Source organism: Chelonoidis abingdonii, chromosome 11 (assembly GCF_003597395.2).
Source record: "Chelonoidis abingdonii isolate Lonesome George chromosome 11, CheloAbing_2.0, whole genome shotgun sequence".
NCBI lineage: Eukaryota > Metazoa > Chordata > Testudines > Testudinidae > Chelonoidis > Chelonoidis abingdonii.
The window spans coordinates 44,066,487-44,089,957 of NC_133779.1; the positions used below are offsets into that span (position 1 = coordinate 44,066,487).

General features: G+C 45.1%; 1 protein-coding gene across 2 annotated transcripts in view; it reads left to right on the top strand.

Moving 5' to 3' along the window:
* ASH1L (ASH1 like histone lysine methyltransferase) overlaps positions 1–23,471 on the top strand; it is a 162,366-nt gene that overhangs the window by 123,586 nt on the left and 15,309 nt on the right. For both annotated transcript variants that reach the window (XM_032767134.2, XM_032767135.2), the window contains exons 9-21: positions 8,222–8,267; positions 8,530–8,638; positions 11,422–11,628; positions 14,238–14,384; positions 15,310–15,418; positions 15,600–15,761; positions 15,957–16,051; positions 19,570–19,727; positions 20,822–20,974; positions 21,435–21,489; positions 21,583–21,715; positions 22,265–22,513; positions 22,948–23,034. In XM_032767134.2, coding sequence (XP_032623025.1) covers positions 8,222–8,267; positions 8,530–8,638; positions 11,422–11,628; positions 14,238–14,384; positions 15,310–15,418; positions 15,600–15,761; positions 15,957–16,051; positions 19,570–19,727; positions 20,822–20,974; positions 21,435–21,489; positions 21,583–21,715; positions 22,265–22,513; positions 22,948–23,034 — 1,710 coding nt within the window. The remainder of the gene's footprint in view (positions 1–8,221; positions 8,268–8,529; positions 8,639–11,421; positions 11,629–14,237; positions 14,385–15,309; positions 15,419–15,599; positions 15,762–15,956; positions 16,052–19,569; positions 19,728–20,821; positions 20,975–21,434; positions 21,490–21,582; positions 21,716–22,264; positions 22,514–22,947; positions 23,035–23,471) is intronic.

The window sequence follows — 23,471 nt, forward strand, 5'->3', positions numbered from 1 at the left end:
CCCCACACATACTGGTTCCTCACACCTTCCTGTCACTGCTGCACGTGGACCATTTTGATTACCAACAAAAAGATTTTTTTCTCTCCAGCTGATAATAGCTCACCTTAACTGATGACTCTCGTTAGAGAGTGTATGGTAACACCATTGTTTCATGTCTGTGCATGTGATATATATATATCTTCTGTGACGACCCAAGCCAGTGTGGTACAGGAGTCTGGTAGAGGGCAAATATACTGGTCACTGTCTGAGTAGTTTCTGTTCCCTGAGTGACCAGAGCAGGGCTGCACTAGAGTAATCAGGAACCTGCTAGACCAATTCAGGCAGACAAACTGATTAGAACACCTGCAGCCAATCAAGGCAGGCTAATCAGGGCACCTGGGTTTAAAAGGACTCACTCCAGTCAGAAAGTGAGGAGCCAGAGGAGAGGAAGTGTGTGTGAGGAGCGGGGAGCAAGAGGCACAAGGAGCTGAGAGTAAGGGGTGTGCTGCTGGAGGACTAAGGAATACAAGCATTATCAGACACCAGGAGGAAGATCCTGTGGTGAGGATAAAGAAGGTGTTTGGAGGAGGACATGGAGAGTAGCCCAGGGAGGTGTAGCTGTCATGCAGCTGTTACAGGAGGTACTATAGACAGCTGCAATCCCAAGGCCTGGGCTGGAACCTGGAGTAAAGGGTGGGCCCAGGTTCTCCCTAAACCCCCAACTCCTGATCAGACACAGGAGGAGTTGACCCACACTGTGGAAGATCCTGAGGTGAGCAAATCTACCAATAAGCACAGGACCTAACCAAGGTAGAGGAGGAACTTTGTCACACTTCCACTGTATTTTCCAGTGCATGCATCCAATGAAGTGGGCTGTAGCTCACAAAAGCTTATGCTCAAATAAATTTATAGTCTCTAAGGTGCCACAAGTACTGCTGTTCTTTTTGCGGATACAGACTAATACGCGGCTGCTACTCTGAAACCTTTAAAAGAATGTAAGACTAAAATAGGGCTTTCTTTTCTTTTTCTTAACTGAGAATTCTCCACAGGTGATTTAACACAGGCAGGGTAAATCCATCTCCAAATCCACAGCAACAAATGAGCTCTAGGAGATGTAACCTTGCCATGTAAATGAACTAAACAAATTCCCAAGGTAGTGTGGCTCAATCAGAATACCACCAAAGCTAATCTTAAAATAATGAAAGCTGTTGACATTCTACTTGGGAGGAGTTCCTGGCTTTGACTTTAAGATTATCTACATCTATCTATATCTTATCTATAGTATAATATTGCATAGTTAAAAATTGTATACACTCCTTATGCACCTAATATCGGAACACTTATAGAATCATTTTGTAATATAATGTCTGAGACATTTGTTACTGAAAGGGGCTACTAGTGCAGTACACACAAAAAGTGAATTGTAATTATTCTTTTAAAACACAATTAAAAGGAGAAGTAATTAATATTCTTCGAGTGGTTGCTCATATCGATTCCGAATTAGGTGTGCACGCACCACGTGCACGCTCATCGGAAGATTTTAACCCTAGCAACCCTCGGTGGGTTGGCTGGGCACCCCCTGGAGTGGCGCCATTATGGCACTGGATATATACCCCTGCCGACCCAACGGCCCATCAGTTCCTTCTTACCACCCGTGATGGTCATTGGAACTGTGGAGCGCGGCTTTGTTGATCTCCACATCCCTAGCTACTCGTAGTTCTTTGCTGTTACTGTGTGTATAGTTCGAGTTCTTGTAGTTATAATTAGTATTAGTTATTGTCTTTATAGTTAGTGTATATAGTTTAAGGGGGGATCGGGGATTAGCCCCTTTCCTCTACCCCGGTGCAGGCCCATGCCCAAGGCACCGGGATTCAAACTGTGCTCTGCGTGCCAAAAGCCGATGCCATTAGGGGATCCCCATGACTCCTGCCTCAAGTGCCTAGGGGAGTCCCACCTTGCTGATAAGTGCCGCATCTGCAAGTCGTTTAAACCAAGGATGAAGAAGGAGTGGGACTTTCGATTGAAACAGCTCCTCATGGAGTTGGCACTTAGTTCTGCAGCATTGGCACCGAGCACCCAACAGACTGCTTTGGTAAGGAGCGCCCCTTCGGCCCCGGACCGCTCCGGTACCGAGAAGGAGTCCCGGCACCGACCCTTACCAGCACCAACATCTGCTCAGCGCTGCTCCCTGTCCCCGAGACCCAGGAAGCAACATAGTGCTTCAACTTCTGCTCCACGGAAGGAGCACTCTTCCAAGATGGTTCGTCCGGCACTGTCATCTGCTGCGGCACCGTCGACTGTGGCACCGCAGATTGTGGCTCCGCCAAGCTCGGCACCGTCGATTCCGGTCCCACAAGGGCCATTGAGTCCAATGCCTGACAGCTCCCTGGTTCATGTTGTGGTTTAGCTTGCCCTCCCTTCTACGCTAGAGACCTTCTCCATGTCAAAGGAGCTCATCGCAATGACAGAGTCAACACGGCCTCAACCCCTGGCACTGCCGGTGTGGGTCATACAATCCATCGGCAAGCCGGCCGTGGTAAGGCCTCCTTCCGTTGGTCCACCAGAGACACATCGTTCAAGATCCCAGTCTCGCAGACGCTCTCGATTGAGCCGTTCCCGCTCCCAGCACCGCACACAGTCCCAGCGCCACTCTCCATCGCAGTACCGGTCGCACTCGCAGCACCGTTCGACATCTCGTTCACCGGACAGATACTCCTGGTACCAATCCGGCTCATGGCAATGATCTTAGCACCGTGTATCCCGCAGTCACTCCAGAGAAAGGAACTCGAGATCTCGGTCGACCTCCCAGCACCAATACGGTAGAAGGTCCTGGTCTCGCTCGTGGTGCCGTTACAGCTCCTGGTACCGCTCCCGTACCACCCCGGGCCCAAGCGTCGAGAACAGTGGCACCCTCCCAGGGCCTATCGGCACCGCCATGGCCTTCCAGACACACATCGGTGTCATCGCAGGGTGGTAGCACATCCTATCATCAGGAGCGTGACTCTGACATCCCCAGCCATATATTCCCAGAGAGACAGAGCCATGAGCAAGGGCCTCATCACTGGTCCTTCTGGACACTGTGGGCATACCACCAAAGCCAAGGTGCACCATCAGTGGCTCAACGGTCAACCCCGTCAGAACACCGGGTATCAGAGGCAACAGTAAGCCCCCCCATGCCCTCCCCCCCGGCACGGTTGAGGCTCCAATTCCATCTGTAGTTGCCGAGGTTCCACCAGATGCAGGTGACACCCCTCAAGTACAGGAGCCACCACAGGACCCTTTGGTCCCAGCCCTCTCCTCCTCCTCCTCACCTGATGAGGCGGTGGCGGGGACATCCTCCTCAGGCCCTCCACCAATTGACCTCAGGGCCCATCAGGACCTTTTGAGGTGAGTGGCTCAGAATATGAACTTGCAGTGGAGGAGGTCCCTGACATAGAGGACCCGGTCATGGACAACCTATCGACTGATGCACCTACTAGAGTCGCTCTTCCGTTCATCCGCACCATACAGGCTAATGCGGACACCATTTGGCAATCTCCAGCTTCAATTCCACCTACAGCAAGGGAAGTAGAGAGAAAATATATGGTCCCCTCAAAGGGGTATGAATATCTCTACACTCACCCACTTCCTTGCTCTCTAGTTGTCCAATCGGTGAACGAACTGGAGCGTCATGGCCAACAAACCCTGGCTCCTAAGTCAAAGGAGGCTAGGTGCATGGACCTCCTAGGCCGCAAAATATACTTGGCCGGGGGCCTCCAACTTAGGGTGGCGAACCAACAAGCCCTCCTAAGTAGGGTATAACATTAACACTTGGGTGTCCTTGGGGAAGTTTACGGAGCTTCTTCCCCAGGAGTCCTGTCAAGAATTCACGGCCCTACTTGAGGAGGGTAAAAAGGTAGCGAGAACCTCCCTCCAGGCCTCTCTGGATGCAGCGGACTCTGCAGCCAGAACTCTGGCGTCAGGAGTGATGATGAGGCGTATCTCCTGGCTCCAGGTATCAGGCCTTCCCCCTGAATTGCAACAAACTATTCAGGATTTACCCTTCGAAGGCCAGGGCCTTTTCTCAGACAAGACTGACCCCAGGTTGCAAAGTCTGAAGGACAATCGCATTATAATGCACTTGCTGGGTATGCACACACCAGTGACCCAAATGCAGGACCTTCCGGCCCCAGCTACACCGTCCTTATGCCCAGCCGAGGCCACATCAGGACGTTACCAGAAGGCGTGGCAGGGGGAATCGTCGGAGATAGTCTGGCCCTCAAGGAGCTCAAAATCAGGCGCCCCCTAAACCACCAGCGGGGCCCAAGCAGAACTTTTGATGGGATGCCCACGGACGGCCCACCAGTTACCCTACCGGTTCCTTCTCCTCCCTTTTTCAACCGCCTCTCCCAATTCCTCCCTGCCTGGTCCCAGCTAACTTCAGATCGTTGGGTCCTGCGCACTGTGGAAGGGGGATACCACCTCCAGTTTGCTTCAATCCCGCCTTCCCACCCTCCCTACCTATCCCTCTTCAGAGACCCCTCTCACGAGCAATTTCTCTTACAAGAGGTCCAGTCGTTCCTAGCCATGGGAGCCATAGAGGAGGTGCCAAAGGACATGAGAGGCAAGGGGTTTTATTCCCGCTACTTCTTAATCCCTAAGGTAAAGGGAGGTCTACGACCAATCCTAGACCTGCAAGAACTCAACAAATTCATAATAAAGCTGAAGTTCTGCATGGTATCCCTGGGGACTGTTATCCCGTCCCTGGATCCGGGAGACTGGTATGCCGCCCTCGATATGAAGGACGCGTATTTCCACATCGCAATTTATCCACACACAGATGGTACCTCCGTTTTGTGGTCAACCACCAACACTTTCAGTTCACTGTACTTCCATTTGGCCTTTCTACAGCTCTGCGTGTCTTCACGAAATGCATGGCTGTAGTCGCTGCCTCCCTCTGGCGTTGTCAAGTACACGTCTACCCATATCTCGACGATTGGCTCATTCGAGGGACTTCCCAGTGGCAAGTATCACAGCACCTGCGCATTGTCAGAGACCTCTTCGGGAGCCTAGGCCTCATGATCAACACAGAAAAGTCTACTCTCACACCCACGAAGAGAATAGACTTCATTGGAGCAGTTCTGGACTCCAATCTGGCCAGAGCCTGCCTCCCACAGTCGCTTTTTCAGGAAATGGCTTCAATAATCTGAAGTCTTCAAACCTTCCCAACAACGTCCGTGTGCACCTGCCTCAGCCTAGTAGGTCACATAGCCTCCTGCACCTTTGTGACCAAGCACGCCAGGCTACGCCTCTGTCCCTTCCAAGCCTGGCTTGCTTCAATATACCAACCACGCAGAGACAGCCTGGACTCAGTGCTCACTATCCCCAGGAAGGTTCTGGGCTCCCGAATCTGGTGGCTAGACCCCACTCTAGTCTGTGCAGGGATGCCATTCCACCCACCACAACACTCGATGGCCCTAACCACGGACGCGTCATCTCTGGGTTGGGGTGCCCATCTTGGGGGCCTTCGCACTCAAGGCCTCTGATCGCCCCAAGAACTGGCCTTACACATCAATGTGGGGGAGCTGAGAGCAGTCCGTCTAGCATGCCAAGTGTTTCGAGACCATCTCCAAGGCCGTTGTGTATCAGTGTTCACGGACAACACAACGACCATGTTTTACATTAACAAGCAGGGCGGAGCACATTCCTCCCTCCTTTGTCAAGAAGCCGTCCACCTTTGGAACTTTTGCGTAGCCCAGTCGATCGAATTGGTAGCGTCTTTTCTCCCAGGAGTCCAGAACACTCTGGGGGATGACCTCAGCAGACCCTTCCTGTCTCATGAGTGGTCGATTCGTCCAGACATCATCCATTCTGTTTTCCAGAAGTGGGGCTTTCCCCACATAGACCTCTTTGCCTCCCAAGAGAACAGGAAATGCCAGGTGTTGCGCTCCCTCCAGGGACGCTCCCCGGGCTCCCTCTCAGACGCATTTCTGATCCCGTGGAACAAGCACCTACTTTATGCCTTCCCACCAATTCCACTCGTCCAGAGAGTTCTACTCAAGCTTTGCAGGGACATCGCCCACCTGATCCTGATTGCTCCAGCGTAGCCGAGGCAGCACTGGTACACCACGTTGTTCGACCTCTCCATGGCAGACCCGATTCCCCTGCCACTCTGACCGGACCTCGTAACTCAGGACTTCTGCAGGCTTCACCATCTGGACCTGCAGTCCCTTCATCTCACAGCGTGGTTGCTGCGTGGTTGAGCCAGTCTGAATTGCGTTGCTCTGCCTCGGTCCAGGTGCTCTTGGGCAATAGGAAGCCTTCCACTAGGATGATGTATCTTGCGAAGTGGAAGCGTTTCTCCTGTTGATGCGCTCAGCGTAACTTAGTCTCCAGACAGGTGTCCGTTCCCACTGTCCTGGACTACCTCTGGTCCCTAAAAGAGCAGGGCCTAGCGGTCTCTTCCATAAAGGACCACCTGGTAGCCATTTCCGCCTTCCATCCAGGGGAAAATGACCGCTCAATCTTCTCTCACCCTGTAGTTTCAAGGTTCCTCAAAGGATTGGAATGTTTGTATCCTCAAGTTAGATGCCCGACCCCTACTGGGATCTAAACCTGGTGCTAGCCAAGCTTATGGGTGCTTCTTTCGAACCACTGGCTACCTGTTCACTGCTGTACCTTTCCTGGAAGACAGTCTTCCTCGTCGCTATTACTTTGGCGAGACAAGTATCTGAGCTTCGAGCTTTGACAGCGGACCCCCCGCTCACGGTATTCCATAAGGACAAGGTACAGCTGCGACCACACCCATCTTCCTCCCAGTCGTCTTCCCGAAACCACACCCATCGGGAACAACAGCTACACACCCTTGACGTCCGCAGGGCTCTCGCCTTTTATATCGAGAGAACCAAACCCTTCCAAAAGTCACCTCAGCTCTTTGTAACTGTCGCAGACCGGATGAAAGGCCTACGGGTCTCTTCCCAACGGATTTCATCTTGGGTAAGATCCTCCATCCGCACATGCTATGAATTGGCTCACGTTCCGGCTAGCCACCTCACCGCCCATTCTACTCGGGCGCAAGCTTCATCTGCTGCCTTCCTGGCACATGTACCCATCCAGGAAATATGTCGGGCAGCTACCTGGTCATCAATTCACACCTTTGCCGCACATTACGCATTGGTTCAACAGTCCAGAGATGATGCAGCATTTGGCTCAGCAGTTTTGCATTCTGCAACATCTCGCTCTGACCCCATTGCCTAGGTAAGGCTTGGGAATCACCTAATTGGAATCGATATGAGCAAGTACTCGAAGAAGAAAAGACGGTTACTCACCTTTGTAACTGTTGTTCTTCGAGATGTGTTGCTCATATCCATTCCAAACCCACCCTCCTTGCCCTCTGTCGGAGTAGCTGACAAGTAGGAACTGAAGGGCCGTTGGGTCGGCAGAGGTATATATCCAGCGCCATAACGGCGCCACTCCAGGGGGCGCCCAGCCGACCCACCGAGTGTTGCTAGGGTAAAAATCTTCCAACGAGCGTGCACACAGCACGCGTGGACCTAATTGGAATGAATGTGAGCAACACATCTCGAAGAACAACAGTTACAAAGGTGAGTAACCGTCTTTTACTTCATATTGAATTATTAGCTGAAATTTAGTTCTGTAATAACTTATATAGTAAATATGTAACAGTGGGAACTCCCTTTTATCTCCTGTCCTCTCCTTATATATAGCAAATTATTCTGACAAAAGGATCTGCTTTTCCCTTGGTTCCAGCCCAGAGATCTTGGTCTTGAATTCTGATTTCCCCCTCCTTTCCACTGTACTGAGTATAAGTGTACTACATTTCCACAAGAGCGAGTGCCCCTACTCAAAGTTGTTTTAAATAAGTATTTTTCACTGTAATGCAGAGGGAAATATTAGTACCGCAAAGAGCTATGTCTGTTTCCATAGATGTTCTGTTTGACTTTTCCTGCTTGCTATGGTCAAACAATATGGAGGAATAAACCATGTTGGAACTTGTGTTCAATGAGCACTCTAAACTTAAGTATTTTTTATTCAGATACATTTTTAATCTCTCTTCTGATGTCTGCACACAGAGAAATAGCCTGAACTGATGAAGAGAAAGCTTTATGCATATATTTTATCCAGTAATTAACATAAATATATACATATGAACACAGCATGCCCATCATTTTCCTGACACTTCTGAATGGCGGTTGCAGTTGCGCAATGTATTAAGTAAGAACTTTCTTTTTCTTCCTTTTAGTTGTACAAAAAGCCAGATGTCCCACTTTATAAAAAAATCCGTTCTAGTAAGTAACTTTATTTATTATTATTATTTATTATTTATTTATTTTATTTATTACTTCATATAGGGTGTCATTATACATGTGCCTTACACTAAGCAGTGTAACTATGGAACGTTGACATGACTTCCACTCTTCCACCACCCTCTGTTCCACAAAAGACTGGCTGTCCATCTTCTTCTCAGCTCTCTATCATTGGGGTGAAAGCATTTCAAAGAGCTGTTTTAATCTGGAAACATTATTTATTTTCCTTTTTTTCTTTTTCCAGATGTCTATGTAGATGTTAAGCCTCTTTCTGGCTATGAGGCCACCACCTGCAATTGTAAGAAACCAGATGATAGCAATGGAAAGGGCTGTTTAGATGACTGTCTTAACAGGTAGGAAATGTGCTCACTAACGAGAATAAGGGAATTCCCCCGAACAGGCTAATCGCCATAAACTGATACTATTTGAAAGTTAAAGAGATGTGATGTGTGTGATCTGAAGCTCATCAGTCTGAAATGATCCCAGTACAACGAAGTGTGGATATGGAAGCATATAGCATAGTTTCCTTTACTGGCTACTGCTTTAATAATAAGAGAGCATGCTATTTCTCTCCCCTCCTCAGACAGGAAAGCAGTCTATTGGGCTGTGCTTGAAGCTTTCAAAGACCCATTTTACTCTATGGACAATAGTAGAAGCCATTCTTTTGATGTTTCCTTTTGAAGAACTTTAGTTTGAGGGCAGGAAGGAATCTCTCAGTTGTTCAGAGGTCAGATCTATGTTCAGAAAAGAGCAGTTGCTGATGGAGCTGGAAATGGATGACTCAGGAGGGAAAGGAAGGTATGAAGAAAGAGCAGGACTCCCATGAGGAGGAGAGAAACAGAATGCAGTCATTATCACGAAGAGGAGAGCCAGGAAGAAAGAATGAACAGGGACACATTATAGGGATTTTGGATTCCATTCATGACTACCAGAACAGTTCTCTGTGGGGAAGAACATGACATTTCTTCAATCTTAGGGACTAGTAATAACATCTTAGACTAATTTGCCATTTTATTATGATTAAATCAACTTTGCATATGAAAGTTCTTCAGATCTTGCATGCTAAGCACAGCTCTAGTCTTCATAATGTAGTTTACCGGAGAGGTTAAATTTTTAAAAAACGATAATTTCATTAATTTCCCATTGTTCCTGAATCTAAACAACACCCTGTCTCCCCAGTGCTCCTGTCCCTCAAAGCTCTCCTGCCAGTCAGCAAAGTGGCATCAGAAAAAATGAGATTTTTCTAAGAATTTATTTTAATTATCTAATCTTTTATCCCAGAAGGTATGAAAAGATCAGGTTTTCCTGTTCAGCGTAACATGTCCCTCGAATGAAGCATCTGCAGTTTACTCATCCTCCTTGAAATATTGCCATAGAGTCCACTGCCCTTTCCAATTCAGGGCTGTATTACAGCATAATACAGGCCTGTGTTGATACAGTGTGATTATACAGTGTGACACTGTTGCAAAAAAAGCAAACGTGATTCTGGGATGCATGAACAGGTGTGTTGTAAACAAGACAGGATAAGTCATTCTTCCGCTCTACTCTGCGCTGGTTAGGCCTCAACTGGAGTATTGGGTCCAGTTCTGGGCACCGCATTTCAAGAAAGATGTGGAGAAATTGGAGAGGGTCCAGAGAAGAGCAACAAGAATGATTAAAGGTCTTGAGAACATGACCTATGAAGGAAGGCTGAAAGAATTGGGTTTATTTAGTTTGGAAAAGAGAAGACTGAGAGGGGACATGATAGCAGTTTTCAGGTATCTAAAAGGGTGTCATCAGGAGGAGGGAGAAAACTTGTTCACCTTAGCCTCTAATGATAGAACAAGAAGCAATGGGCTTAAACTGCAGCAAGGGAGATTTAGGTTGGACATTAGGAAAAAGTTCCTAACTGTCAGGGTAGTTAAACACTGGAATAAATTGCCTAGGGAGGTTGTGGAATCTCCATCTCTGGAGATATTGAAGAGTAGGTTAGATAAATGTCTATCAGGGATGGTCTAGACGGTATTTGGTCCTCCCGTGAGGGCAGGGGACTGGACTCAATGACCTCTCGAGGTCCCTTCCTGTCCTAGAGTCTATAACTGGAAGAATTAAAATGGAACACTGTACCAAAAATGTTGTTGTTCATCATCCCAGAAGCAGAGCCAATCCATAATCTCCTTCTCTGGGATTAAAACCATAACATTCTTCCAATGGATAGTTCAACAGAAAAAAAAAAAACAGGTTTCACAAATGTAGAATAGGTATCCAGAGATTAGTGTAAGGGATTTCTGTACCTTTTACTAGCAATTAAAATGCAAGAGATATTGAGCCTGATTCTCTTCATCATGGTGTGACTTTATTGAAATTGCAGAGCAGCTAAACTGACATAAAAGAGTAGAGAATCAGGACCGGAGACTGTTGAAGTGCTGTACATAAATTATGCCACATGCCCCTGTAAGAAGCATAGTAACGGTAGAGCTGGGCAGGAAATGCTTTTCTGATCCTGGGAAGATTTTTCAAAATCTCAAAAAATTCATCCCCAATCAGGACTCAAAATTCAAATCTCAAAAATATTTACAAATTAATAGGAAAAAATCATTTCAGATCAATCAAAATGTTTAATTTCAGTTTTGACCTTTTTATTTAAAAAGGACAATTGTATTATAATTAGTTTAACTTTTGAAACAAAAAGGCATTTTGAACCTATAACCATAAGTTTTCATTTTGAAAATATTGAAATGAGACATTTCAACAATTTCTAAACTTGTTTCAAAAAAAATTTTGAACTGAGAAATTCACTGAAACCAATCCTTTCCCACGAAGAATTTCTGTTTTGACAAATTGCCAAAAAAAGCTGTGTCAAAAATTCCCAGTCAGCTCTAATTAAGAGGGTTTTTTGGCTCTGCATCTTCAATTGGATGTGTAGACCTACAAATTTCCATGTGATAGACAGCTCATTGCATTGCTACTTCTAAGATAGGAACTGGGACTGAGATAGTATCAGTTTTGTGACAGAGGAAGGAAAGGGGATCCCATTGTCATCAGAGATTTGGGGAAAAGTGACACCTTTAAAAGGATTTACAGTGTGTTTTGCTTGAACAGCAGCTCTCCATGTATGTTTACCATCTTTCTTTAGCTTGTTTGTCTTTGATTTTAGAATGATCTTTGCTGAGTGTTCCCCTAACACTTGCCCTTGTGGTGAACAATGTTGTAACCAGAGGATTCAGAGGCATGAGTGGGTCCAGTGTCTGGAAAGATTCCGTGCTGAAGAAAAAGGATGGGGTATTCGCACCAAAGAGCCCCTGAAAGCAGGACAGTTTATCATCGAATATTTGGGAGAAGTTGTTAGTGAACAAGAATTCAGGTAGAAACTTATCATTATTGTTTCAAATGGCAGACTCACTAAGTAGCTTTGAGAACACGTTATCCCCTGTAGGGAATTAGTTACTAAGTATAAGGAGGGAAGGAAGGGGCAATATTTTTCTGTCCACTAGCACCAGGTAGAACGCATAGAATTTATCATTTTAATCAATAAACTTTTCTTCAGTCAAGCTGAGAAAGATTATTAGCCTCTGCAACATAGTGCCTGCAACATCTGTTCTGTAAATGCCCAATGCCACAAGTGAGTGTGAATTTGATACAGAAACAAGCTCTGTACAGGATTCCAATTGTACAAGACAATCAGCAAGCAGCATTGCTTAGGAAAAGAAATGAGCCTTTACAGGTAATATAGAGACAAAGAACAACAGGTGGGATGGTTCCCTAGTCATGTTAACTACATACCAACTACTGTCAGGGTTCAGTCAGAAGATAGATATAATGTTTATGTGAAGAGTGAGCTACTGACATGGCTGAACCCATTTCTGCACTGCTAAGGAAGAGTAGCTCTTACCCTAGGACATAGCCCAGGAAACTATCCAACCCCAGTGTGATGGGTTGAGTCACAAAAACACCCTCAGGACTGCCATGTGATGTGCTGAGGCTAGCTCTGAGCCCATTTTCCCTGGCACCTTGAGATTTCAGTACCCTGTCTTCTTGAGCCAGACTTGCTAGCCTGCTGCAAACATAGGTGCCAACTCCGTTGGCGCTCCAGGGCTGGAGCACGCATGGGGAAAGCTCCCCTCACCCACCACCCTATCTCCTCTGCCTCCTCCCCTGAGCATGCTGTGTCCCCGCTCCTTCACCTACCTCCCAGCACTTCCCACCCAGCCGCTGCCAAACAGATGTTTGGCAGTGTTAGCATGCTATGGGAGGGAGGGGAAGGAGTGGGAATGTGGCATGTTCAGGGGAAGAGGCGGAGCCAGGGCAGGGATTTGGGGAAGGAGTTAGAATAGGGGCAGGCAGGGGGCAGAGTTGGGGCAGGGACTTTGAAGAAGGAGTTGGAATAGGGGTGGGGCAGGGGTGGGAATAGGAGAGGCAGGGGTGGGGCTTCATAGGAGGGATGGAGTGGGAGGAGGCAGAGGGGGATTGAGCACCCATAGGAAAGAGGGGAAGTCAGCGCCTATGGCTGCAAACACAGACTCAGGTCTGAACTATGTCCCCCAAAAGCTACAGACTTAACTGAAACAACTTAAGAAGTGCTGCTGTCTCTAGCACCCAGATATCCAGTTCCCAATGGGATCCAAACTCCAAATAAATCCTTTCTACTCTGTATAAAGCTTATACAGGGCAAACTCATAAATTGTTCTCCCTCTATAACACTGATAGAGAGAGATGCACCGCTGTTTGCTCCCCCAGGTATTAATTACTTGCTCTGAGTTAATAAGCAAAAAGTGATTTTATTAAATATAAAAAGTAGGATTTAAGTGGTTCTAAGTAATAACAGACAGACCAAAGTAAATTACCAAGCAAAATAAAACAAAAACATGTAAGTCTAAGCCTAATACAGTAAGAAACTGATTACAGATGAAACCTCACCCTCAGAGATGTTCCAGTAAGCTTCTTTCACAGACTGGACCCCTTTCTAGTCTGGGCCCAAGCCTTTCCCCAGTACAGTCCTTGTTCCAGCTTAGGTTGTAGCTAGGGGATTTCTCATGATTGCAGCCCTCTTTCTTCTGTTCCACCCCCTTATATATCTTTGGCTCAAGGCGGGAATCCTTTGTCCCCCTCTGGGTTCCCACCCATCTTTCTAAATGGAGAAGTACCAGGTTAAAGATGGATTCCAGTTCAGGTGACATGATCACATGTCACTGTAAGACTTAATTACCCTCTTGCCAGCACACACACATACAGGAAGACTTACAAGTAAACAGAGCCATTTACAACCAATTGTCCTGGTTAATGGGAGCCATCAAGGTTCCAAACCACCATTAGTGGCCCACACTTTGCATAACTACAATAGGACCTCAGAGTTATATTTTATATTCTTAGTTTCAGATACAAGAATTATACATTCATACAATAGGATGAACACACTCAGTAGATCATAACCTTTGCAAAGATACATTACATGGCATATCTAATGTAAAACATATTGCAGTTATGTCATATTTGCACTCATAAGCATATTTCTGTAAAGAATTATGGGGTGTAACGTCACACTCAGAAAACCAAGGTGAAGAGAAGTGATAATTTTGGAGAATATATACCAATTGTTCATACAGGCACATAAACCAGATAGCCTTGTACTTGCACAGTCCACTGCCATGTGCATGTGACCAAAATGAAATCTGTACAATTAATTTGCAGAACAAGAGGTAGCATGGTCTGGAGGGAACAGCTCCCAAATTCTAATCCCAGCTCTTTCAGTGACCTTGGTCAAATCACTGCCCTTGTCTGTGCTTCAGTTACCTTATCTGTAAAAACAGAGATGATAATGCTTATCCTCTATCTCTGGATGTAAATGCAAAGTGTTTCAATTGTCTCTCTAAAGCCACCTCCCAGAGTTCCTGCACATTCTGTTTCCATATTAACTATGTCTGTGCTTTGCTTTGACAGTTGAAATCACAGGAACTTTCCTATGTTGCTTTCTAGGAACCGGATGATTGAACAGTACCATAATCACAGTGATCATTATTGCCTGAACTTAGACAGTGGGATGGTGATTGACAGCTATCGCATGGGCAACGAGGCTCGATTTATCAACCACAGCTGTAATCCTAACTGTGAGATGCAGAAATGGTAAGAAACAAATACTGTACATGCTGGAGTTCTGGCTATACCCATGGTTAAAATGTAGATAGGATGAGCATCTTAGAGAAGTTGGTCTCGAAATAGGGAAGAGGTGAGTTGGGCAGAGATTGAAACATCAAAATATTGACTAAGGATCTTGTATTGTGCAAGACTTGTACCATATTGCTGTCCGGTAAATGTCACATCTGAGGCAGGCTGCTGTCCTGCATGGATCTAAATAGTCTGTTCTGGTATGGAAGCTCCTACATTATGTATGTCATATTGCTATGATATTATAAATCATTAAGACTAGATGGTTCAATAAGATAAATCCATATGCTCTTCCCCTCTGACAGTTCAAATGTATTTGAGTTAGGATAATAGTAAAATAGTCAGAATTTACCACTATCTGTTACCACTATTCTCTACTTAGGGAAGACCCTAGTGTTAGGATAGCAGGAAATACAGCAGGTAGGGAGTGAGTGTATTAGCAGAGATTTGCAAGGGTGGCTTTACACTGGAATGTTGGGTGAGCATAATAGGATTTATAATAAGGGTAGTGTGGTGTGGAAGCTTGCCCTGCTTGTCTGTACCTAGTGTGGCTTTACCCAGTGCTAATTAGTTTTTCCTTTATATGAACAGGAAAACTCAACACAAAAACAATTATGGAAAGTAATAGAATTAATAGATATATTCAATGATAATGTGAGGTCAAGTGTTAGTTTCTGGTTCAGAATAAAGCCCTGAAAATAAGTGAATTTTGGTGCTGGGGGGCGATTCTTTAATTTGTGGTACCTAATGTGATTTGTGATTATGTTCTTATGGACAAGCCTAATTTCGCTCCACCGCCAATTCTTTTGGCCACCACCTCCAGAATTTGCGACCCCTGCATGATCATAAAAGCCAGGACATTTTCATTGTATTTTCTTTACAGGTCTGTTAATGGTGTCTACCGGATTGGGCTGTACGCACTTAAGGACATGCCTGCTGGTACTGAACTGACTTACGACTACAATTTTCACTCATTTAATGTTGAAAAACAGGTGAGACTCACACTACTAAACCTAGATGAGTCTCACAAAAGATGAACGATTCTGTGCAGATTAGGGGTTATTAACAATGCCACACTGTTATATGTGAGTGAGCTGGTAATTTGGTAATATTGACAAATGTTTCCATTGTTGTGATTTTATTAAAAAATAATTTATTCTCTTTACTTCAAAGCAACTCTGCAAGTGTGGTTTTGACAAATGCAGAGGAATAATTGGGGGCAAGAGTCAGCGAATGAATGGACTCTCAGGCAAAACCACCCAGCCTGTCACCACACACAGAAGGCCTGGACGATCGAAAGAGAAGAGAAAGTCAAAGCACAAGCTAAAGAAGGGGGTGAGTACTGAAGCTAACTCTTCTCTCATAAACAGGTTACTGGGAAGTCAGTTTGTTTCAACCAGACCAAGATGAAGCATATTTGTTACGTATGTGCATAGAAAACTGGAGAAACGATGTTCAGAGACTGTTGCTCAAATCAATTGTTGTACTATTTGTCCTTGGTTTTTCTCACCAGAATTATCTGTTTTACAGAGGGGCCACATTCCAGAGGAAAATAGTGAAAGTGTGAACACGCCAAACAGACTAACCCCACAGCTTCAGATGAAGCCCATGTCCAACAGAGAAAGGTAAGGAAGGATTTCAGTGTTGTTTTTCTCCCCGGCAATGCAGGGTTGCTATAAAATCAAAATGAATCTTTTCTCCATAAAATAAGGCATCACAGAATGTCCAGTTGAAGAAGAAGGGGTGCTGGGATCTTTGTTAAGTAGATTAAATATTAAGATCTGTTGTGGATCAGATAGGATCCATTGTCCTCAATCTGAAATTGTGGCGTTAGTATTAGGATGGCCTTTCCAATCACTGTTTTAGAATGGGTCATTACTAGTGGGGTGGAGAATGCGCACACTGCATCAGTGTTCACATTGTTCCTGGGTAATGTGTTACTATGTTACTGCTGGAATCAGGCACACCTGTTCAGTCCAGTGTAGAATGCCTCAGCCTGCTCTCTGCTGCTGTTCTGGCAGGAAATCCGCTCTTAGCGAAGCAGAACCAATCAACATGAAGTACTGGTTTGAGTGGAACCAACCACACAAAGGTTTTTCCTGTGCAACTAACAAAATTCATTGCATTAGCGTGGCTGGCAATGAGTAGAACAGGGCAGGCAGCAGTTTGGCCTGATGCATTTATTAAGACCGCTTTAGAAAGGAAAATAGTAGGGAGAGAATGTGTAATGTTTTTTATGCAGCATATATTAAAAGTGGGGAGAGATGTGCCAGAAGAGCAAGTTCAACACCTTAGCATTGCTCACCAATACAGTGGCGGAACTGTCAGGGCACAGATTACCATCAGGATGAGGCTGTAAGGATCCATGGACTAGAACCTGGGTCTGAAGAGCCTGAGATAGCTGACATTCCCACAGTGCCACCAGGAGATAGCTGACATTCCCACAGTGCCATTCAGAGCTATGACCAGGGAGCACTGTGGAGACTAGGCGCTGCAGGAAGTACTGCCCAAGGGACCCAGAGTGACAGTACCCTACCGCCCTCTGCCAAGTTCCCTATTTAACCCTGCAGGATGCCCCAGGAAGCTGTCTGACTTTGGGCCTGCTGCAATTCCAGACCTTACCTCAGCTCCTGATCTCTGGTCTCTGATCCCAGCATGGCTCTGACCCTGACCCTTGCCTACTGACTCCAGCTTGGTACTACCTCTGGTCTCGGGACTCAGACTCCAGCTTGGTTTTAACTCTGACTTCAGCCTGCCACTATCTCCGGTCTCTGACCCTGGCCTGACTTTGATCCTGACTCATGCTTATTGAACCTGGCTCTAGTGATTCCTCTGATCCTTGCTCATGTCCCTGATGTGTGGACCTCAACCCAGCTGTGATCACTAGGCCAGACTGCCTGTGCCCCAGTCCCTTACAGTTTGTCCAGATCCACTTTAAACTCAGTCAACTACTTCCTCAGGCAGCCAGCATAAATAACGCAGGGTGGCAGGCATGATGTGATGGCAGCTCTTAGACCTTTTGGGCAGTCAGTTGCTGTAATCTGCAGCAGCTCCAAGTGGCAACCAAGCTGTAGTCCCTAGTAAATGAAAAGGAGAATAATGGCCGCTTGCTGGGAATATGTGTGTTTCTTTGGTAAAGTTATCAGAGGGTAAATACTGGTAAGTACACAGCCTGTGCAAATTATGCTACTGAAAATCAAAGCTGTGTAATGTAAATAGCCTTCCTTTTCATGGAAAGAATGTGACTGAAAATAATGAAACCTACTTCACAACTTCCAAAGATACCTCATCATGAGTGGGGACACAAAGGAAAAGAGACCCTCCTCATACTGATGCTCCGTACCCAGAAGCTAGAATTCTGTCTTTAAGGTAGTCCCTCCAAAAGATGCCCAGCTATCAGGGTTCACAAAGCAAGATAATTGAGTGACTGATGCAGGACTCAAATAATAAAGGAGGATTATATAATTAATGTCAATCATTATGGGTTTATGGAAAATAGATCCCATCAAATTAATCTCATGCCTTTTTTTATGAGATTACAAGTTTGGTGATAAATATAGTAGGGTTGAGGTAATATACTTAGACTTTTGTAAGGCATTTAACTTGGTACCGCATGACATTTTGATTAAAAAATAGAAAGCTATAAAATTAACATGGCACACATTAAATGGATTAAAAACCAGCTAAACTGATAGGTCTTAAAATCTAATTGTTAATGGGTGCAGTCACTAAAAGGGTGTGTTTCTAGCAGGGTCCTGCAGCGGTCGGTTCTTGGTCCTATGCCATTTAATTTTTTTTTTAAATGACCTGAAAAGAAACATAGTCATCATTGATAAAGTTTGCAGATGACACAAAAATTGGGGTAGTGCTAAATAATGAGGAGGACAGGACACTGATATAGATCAATATAGATCATTTGGTAAGCTGGGTGCAAATAAGCAATATGTGGTCTAATATGGCTAAATGTAGATGTATACATCTAGGAAGAAAGAGTGTAGGATGAGAGATTCTATCAGTAACTCTGAAACAGATTTAGGGATTATCAGCTGAACATGACCTGTCACCAAAAAGGCTAATGTGATCCTTGGGTCCATAATCTTGAGTAGAAGTGGAGAAGTTATTTTACCTCTGGTTTTGGCATTGGTGTGACTGCTTCTGGAATAATGTGTCCAGTTCCGGTATCCAGAATTCAAGAAGAATATTATAAAGTTGAGAGAGTTTAGAGAAGAGCCACAAGAATGATTAAAGGATTAGAAAACATACCTTCTAGTGACTGAGCTCCTTGAGTCTATCTATTCAGTGTAACAAAAAGAAGATTAAGGGTCATCTTGATTGCAGTCTAAAAGTACCTACAGGGGGAACAAATATTTAATCATGAGCTCTTCAGTCTAGCAGAGACGGATATAATACTATCCAATGGCTGGAAGTTGAAGCTAGACAAATTCAGACTGGAAATGAACTGTAAATTTTTAACACTGAGAGTAATCAACCATTGAAGCAACTTACCAAGGGCCATGGTGTATTCTCCATCACTGTCAATTTTTAAATTAAGAGCAGTTATTTTTCTAAAAGATCTGCTCTAGGAATTAGTTTGGGGAAGTTCTCAGGCCTGTGTTATATAGGAGGTCAGACAAGTTGATCACAATGGTCCTTTCTGCCCTTAGAATCTATGGATCTATAACTGTGTTATCAGCAAACTGATGTATTTAGGAATTATCTCTCCAAAAGGTATTACAGAGGTGACAGAACAGAAACTTGAGGGATGCAACATTTCAAACTCTTCATTGCTGGACATGCACTTACCTATCATTATCATTGTCACTAATAAGAACCACACTACTGGATAGCAGTTCCAGACACACCATCGTCACCACTTAGTTACCATTTCAATAACACATGATCAGCCAATTTCAAAAGTCACCAAGAAAACAAGCTTTAGACTGTCATGAACCCATTTGAAACAAAGGGCTCCCATCACTACCTCCAAATTGAGTTCTGGCGTGCTGCATAATAGATGGCATGTGGTATCCCAACAGTACTTCCAAATAGATCAGGGAATATCTAAGCTGTTGTCTTCTTTCTCCTCCTTCCCATAGCCAACATTAAGACAGTGAGGTGATTTGAATGTTTTTAATTTTTGCAGGAATTTTGTGCTAAAACGTCATGTTTTTCTGGTACGGAATTGGGAGAAGATTAGGCAAAAACAAGAGGAAGTGAAACATGTCAGTGACAACATCCACTCTGCATCATTATATAATCGCTGGAATGGAATCTGCCGCGATGACGGCAACATCAAATCTGGTGAGGCCTGCACAGTCTCCTGCTGTTACCTCTTTCTTCTGCGGGACCTAGTCAAATCACATTGGTGTGAAAGTTTACAGGTGGATAATTCAAATCAGGTCTCAGATCCAATAGAAAGTTGCTACCAAGTCCAAATAGCTTTTCAAATACTGATCGGGGTGTTTATGTACAGATCTGTTTTCACTGTCACTCTGAGTGAGGAGGAAAATCCCTCTATAGGCATATTATTTTAATATTATTTGTTATGAGGTTTTACACTTTCCTCTGAAGCATCTGGTATTTGCCTTTGCCATTGTCAGAGCCAGGGACTGGACTGGATAGACCACTGGTCTATTCAGTACAGAAATTCCTGTGTTCCTCTGCTGGATCCTGAAGGCTCACAGCTCCCACTGGAAATGCTATGTTCATTTGGAATTCCTGTTCCTTCTCCCCACAGGTGATTTTTCAGAGAAGGAGAAACCTGATGTGGACATTTTAGGGAATTGGCATAACAGCATAAATAATGCAGGGCAGGATTGGTCCTTAATGAGGAAAGAGCTGCTCAGCACCTGCAGCAGCAGTCCACACTAACTTTGAGAGTTCTCATTATCCTCATAACAGTGAGCATCTCTGAGTTTAGGCCTTTGGGAAACAAGGTTTTCTGGCTTGCCATCTGTTACGGGGATGGGACGTGACTGCCAAAGGAAAGTTATAAGCCCCACTCCAAAACAGTGCTCCATTCAGAAGATCAAATACTGCGCTCAGTTATACCCCTGCAACCCCATTCCAGGATTTGGCTCCCCTCTGGCAGCTAAGTGAGAAATTGGCACCCACATGCCTTGGTTCACATTCCCTAGTTAGTTCTAGTTCCTTTTTTCCACTGTAGCAACACAACATAGCCATAAATCCAGCTTAGCTGGCTAGAGCAGCACAAAATAGCCAGAGAATACCAGTGAATCTGACCCTTTACTTTTAATTGTAACCCAAATGAGTGTCAGTGGTGGGAGAGGAGATACCATCTGGTGTCATCTTAATTATTCAATTTGAGAAGAGGACATTAGTTCCTCTTGAGGTAGAACTTCTATATAAAGGTTTTTATTTGTCCCTTCTTTCAGATGTCTTCATGACACAGTTCTCAGCCCTCCAAACCTCCCGTTCTGTGCGAACACGGCGCTTGGCTGCAGCTGAAGAGAACATTGAAGTGGCTCGTGCTGCACGCCTTGCACAAATCTTCAAGGAGATCTGTGACAGCATCATCTCCTACAAAGGTGAAGCAGACACTCTGCTATCAGCCTGCATTGAGACCTTATCACTCTTCAGAACACAGGGATGAGGGTCTTCAGAGCATATCGTATTAAAGAAGAATAAATTTATTTCAGGACTTCAAACAACCCCTTCTCCGTTGCCCCTTATCCTATCCCCAGCTCCACCCTCCATTTCCCACAATTTTTTCTCCTGCTACCACAGGTGGGGCTGTCCTACAAAAGTTATTTTGCAGAGATTTAGCTCTGTGATTCAGTGTGCAAGATGCTGCTGCAGTGTGAACTGATCTCCAATGCTATACATGTGAAGAGTGCCCAATACGCAATTCCTTAAAATACCCAACAGTTCCTGTTTCCTGTGTCTGAGGGTGAAAAGGGGGCTCTCTTTAGACTGAATTCACTGTTTACATCTCGTGTTTAATTCTGATATGGCAAAGCACTGTTGAACTCTGTGCTTCCTTTACAGACTCTTCCAGGCAGGCTCTCGCAGCTCCACTGCTGAACCTTCCTCCTAAGAAAAAGTAAGTTCTTGCTTCTCAAACCAATCTGTAATTTTATTTGTGCATTTTTGAAGGGTTGGTGAAAGTGACACTATAGATTCCCTCCTCTTTTAGAAATGCAGATTACTATGAGAAGATCTGTGACCCCTTGGATCTTGCCACCATTGAGAAGCAGATCTTGACTGGGTATTATAAAACTGTGGAAGCTTTTGATGGGGACATGCTGAAGGTCTTCCGGAATGCTGAGGTGAGGATGCCAAGGCATAAAGCGACTGCACAGGCAATGTGGATGTGGCCTGAATTAATGGTCATGGCAACAGAGATTCTTGCAACAGAGAGAGAGATTCAGATAACTCTCCTCTGACAAGCCAAGTGAGAGCAGAGAGATGACACTAGTAACTTGTTCACTTCAGCCTGATCTCTCAACTTGCTCCAGCTATATGGTGCCAACAAAGTAGACTTGTGAATAGTGTGCATCTTTCCAGCCTGAAGAGACCAGGGTGCTTCTCAAAGGAACTAAATTGTATTTCAGGGGCATACAGGGATAGCCAGGACACACGCACTTGCCTCTAAGACATATGGGGCAGGTCCCAGAGGTACACAAAAGCTGGCCAGGCAGGGACATCTGACCCATAAACATGACAGTGGGTAGAGTGAACACACCTAGCCAGAAGTACATGAGGCGCACAGAGCAGGTCATCTCCCAAGGATGCACGCTGAAGTGGGCAGAGTGGATGAATGTGCCCAAAGTAGGGGGTGTTCAGAAGAGTGAGTTGCTTCTTTTGTTTGTATTCAGAAATACTATGGCAGGAAGTCTCCGATTGGACGTGACGTGTGCCGACTACGGAAGGCATATTACAATGCTCGCCATGAGGCTTCTGCCCAGATAGACGAAATTGTGGGGGAGACAGCAAGCGAAGCCGACAGCAGTGAGACGTCCATCTGTGAGAAGGAGAATGGGCATGAGAAAGATGAGGATGTGATCCGCTGCATCTGTGGCCTTTACAAAGATGAAGGACTCATGATCCAGTGTGACAAGTGCATGGTAAGGGGAAACAAAAGGGAGTGGGAGGGCCCAGCTCCACCTTCCCCACAGTGAATAGTTCCTATACCCACAGCTTCCACACAGCTGATAGGGCAGAGTCCCCCTTCTAGATCTCCCTTTTCTCTCCAAAGAGAACTTAGCACTGCTTTTTCCACACAGGAAATGCAAATAAATCACTAGGGATAGGAGCTAACACTCATGAAACAGCCAGCAGTACCTTTATATAGAGAAGTCAAAACTTCAGCAATGATGAATAAAAGCCAACAGCATACGGATCTTACTGTCTTTCATCTGACAATATATGAAATATTTCACAGGAACCCTGCATTTCCTTTTGGTTGCTTCTTCTTATGCTCTCTTAATCTGTCTCATGAGGAGATGTGTTTTATTTACAAATTATAACCCATGTCTTCCTAATCGGGATTTCTTTTTAGGTTTGGCAGCACTGCGATTGCATGGGTGTGAATTCTGATGTTGAACACTACTTGTGTGAACAGTGTGACCCTCGATCTGTGGACAGGGTAAACTATTTTCAGTTGCTTTTGCTCTGATGTAACAATCATAAACTGTAATACTACTTGCATTTATATTATTGCATGTGCCAGTTAGCCAGAGTGTAACTGATCTATGGAATTAGTAAAGAATGAACTCTTGTTGCTCTCAGCTTTGTGCTGGCCTGCAAATAGTGTGGGATCAGTTCACAGTTCTCTCTCTTGGGCTAGCAAAGGTAGAAAGCAAGCTTCTGAAGCAACCCATGCCAGATTTTAGCAGCTGCAACATTAATCAAGTTGGCAGCAAGTTAGTAGTCAGAATCCTACATCTCCTACCCCAGGAAAAGAGAAACTGCACAGAAGCGTTTCCCCTCTTTCCAAAGCAGAAGAGTCTGGTTAGGCCAGTATAGAATTATGAGGCCCAGAGCTTTTGACAGCTCAAACATGACAGGAAATGCACATCTGAG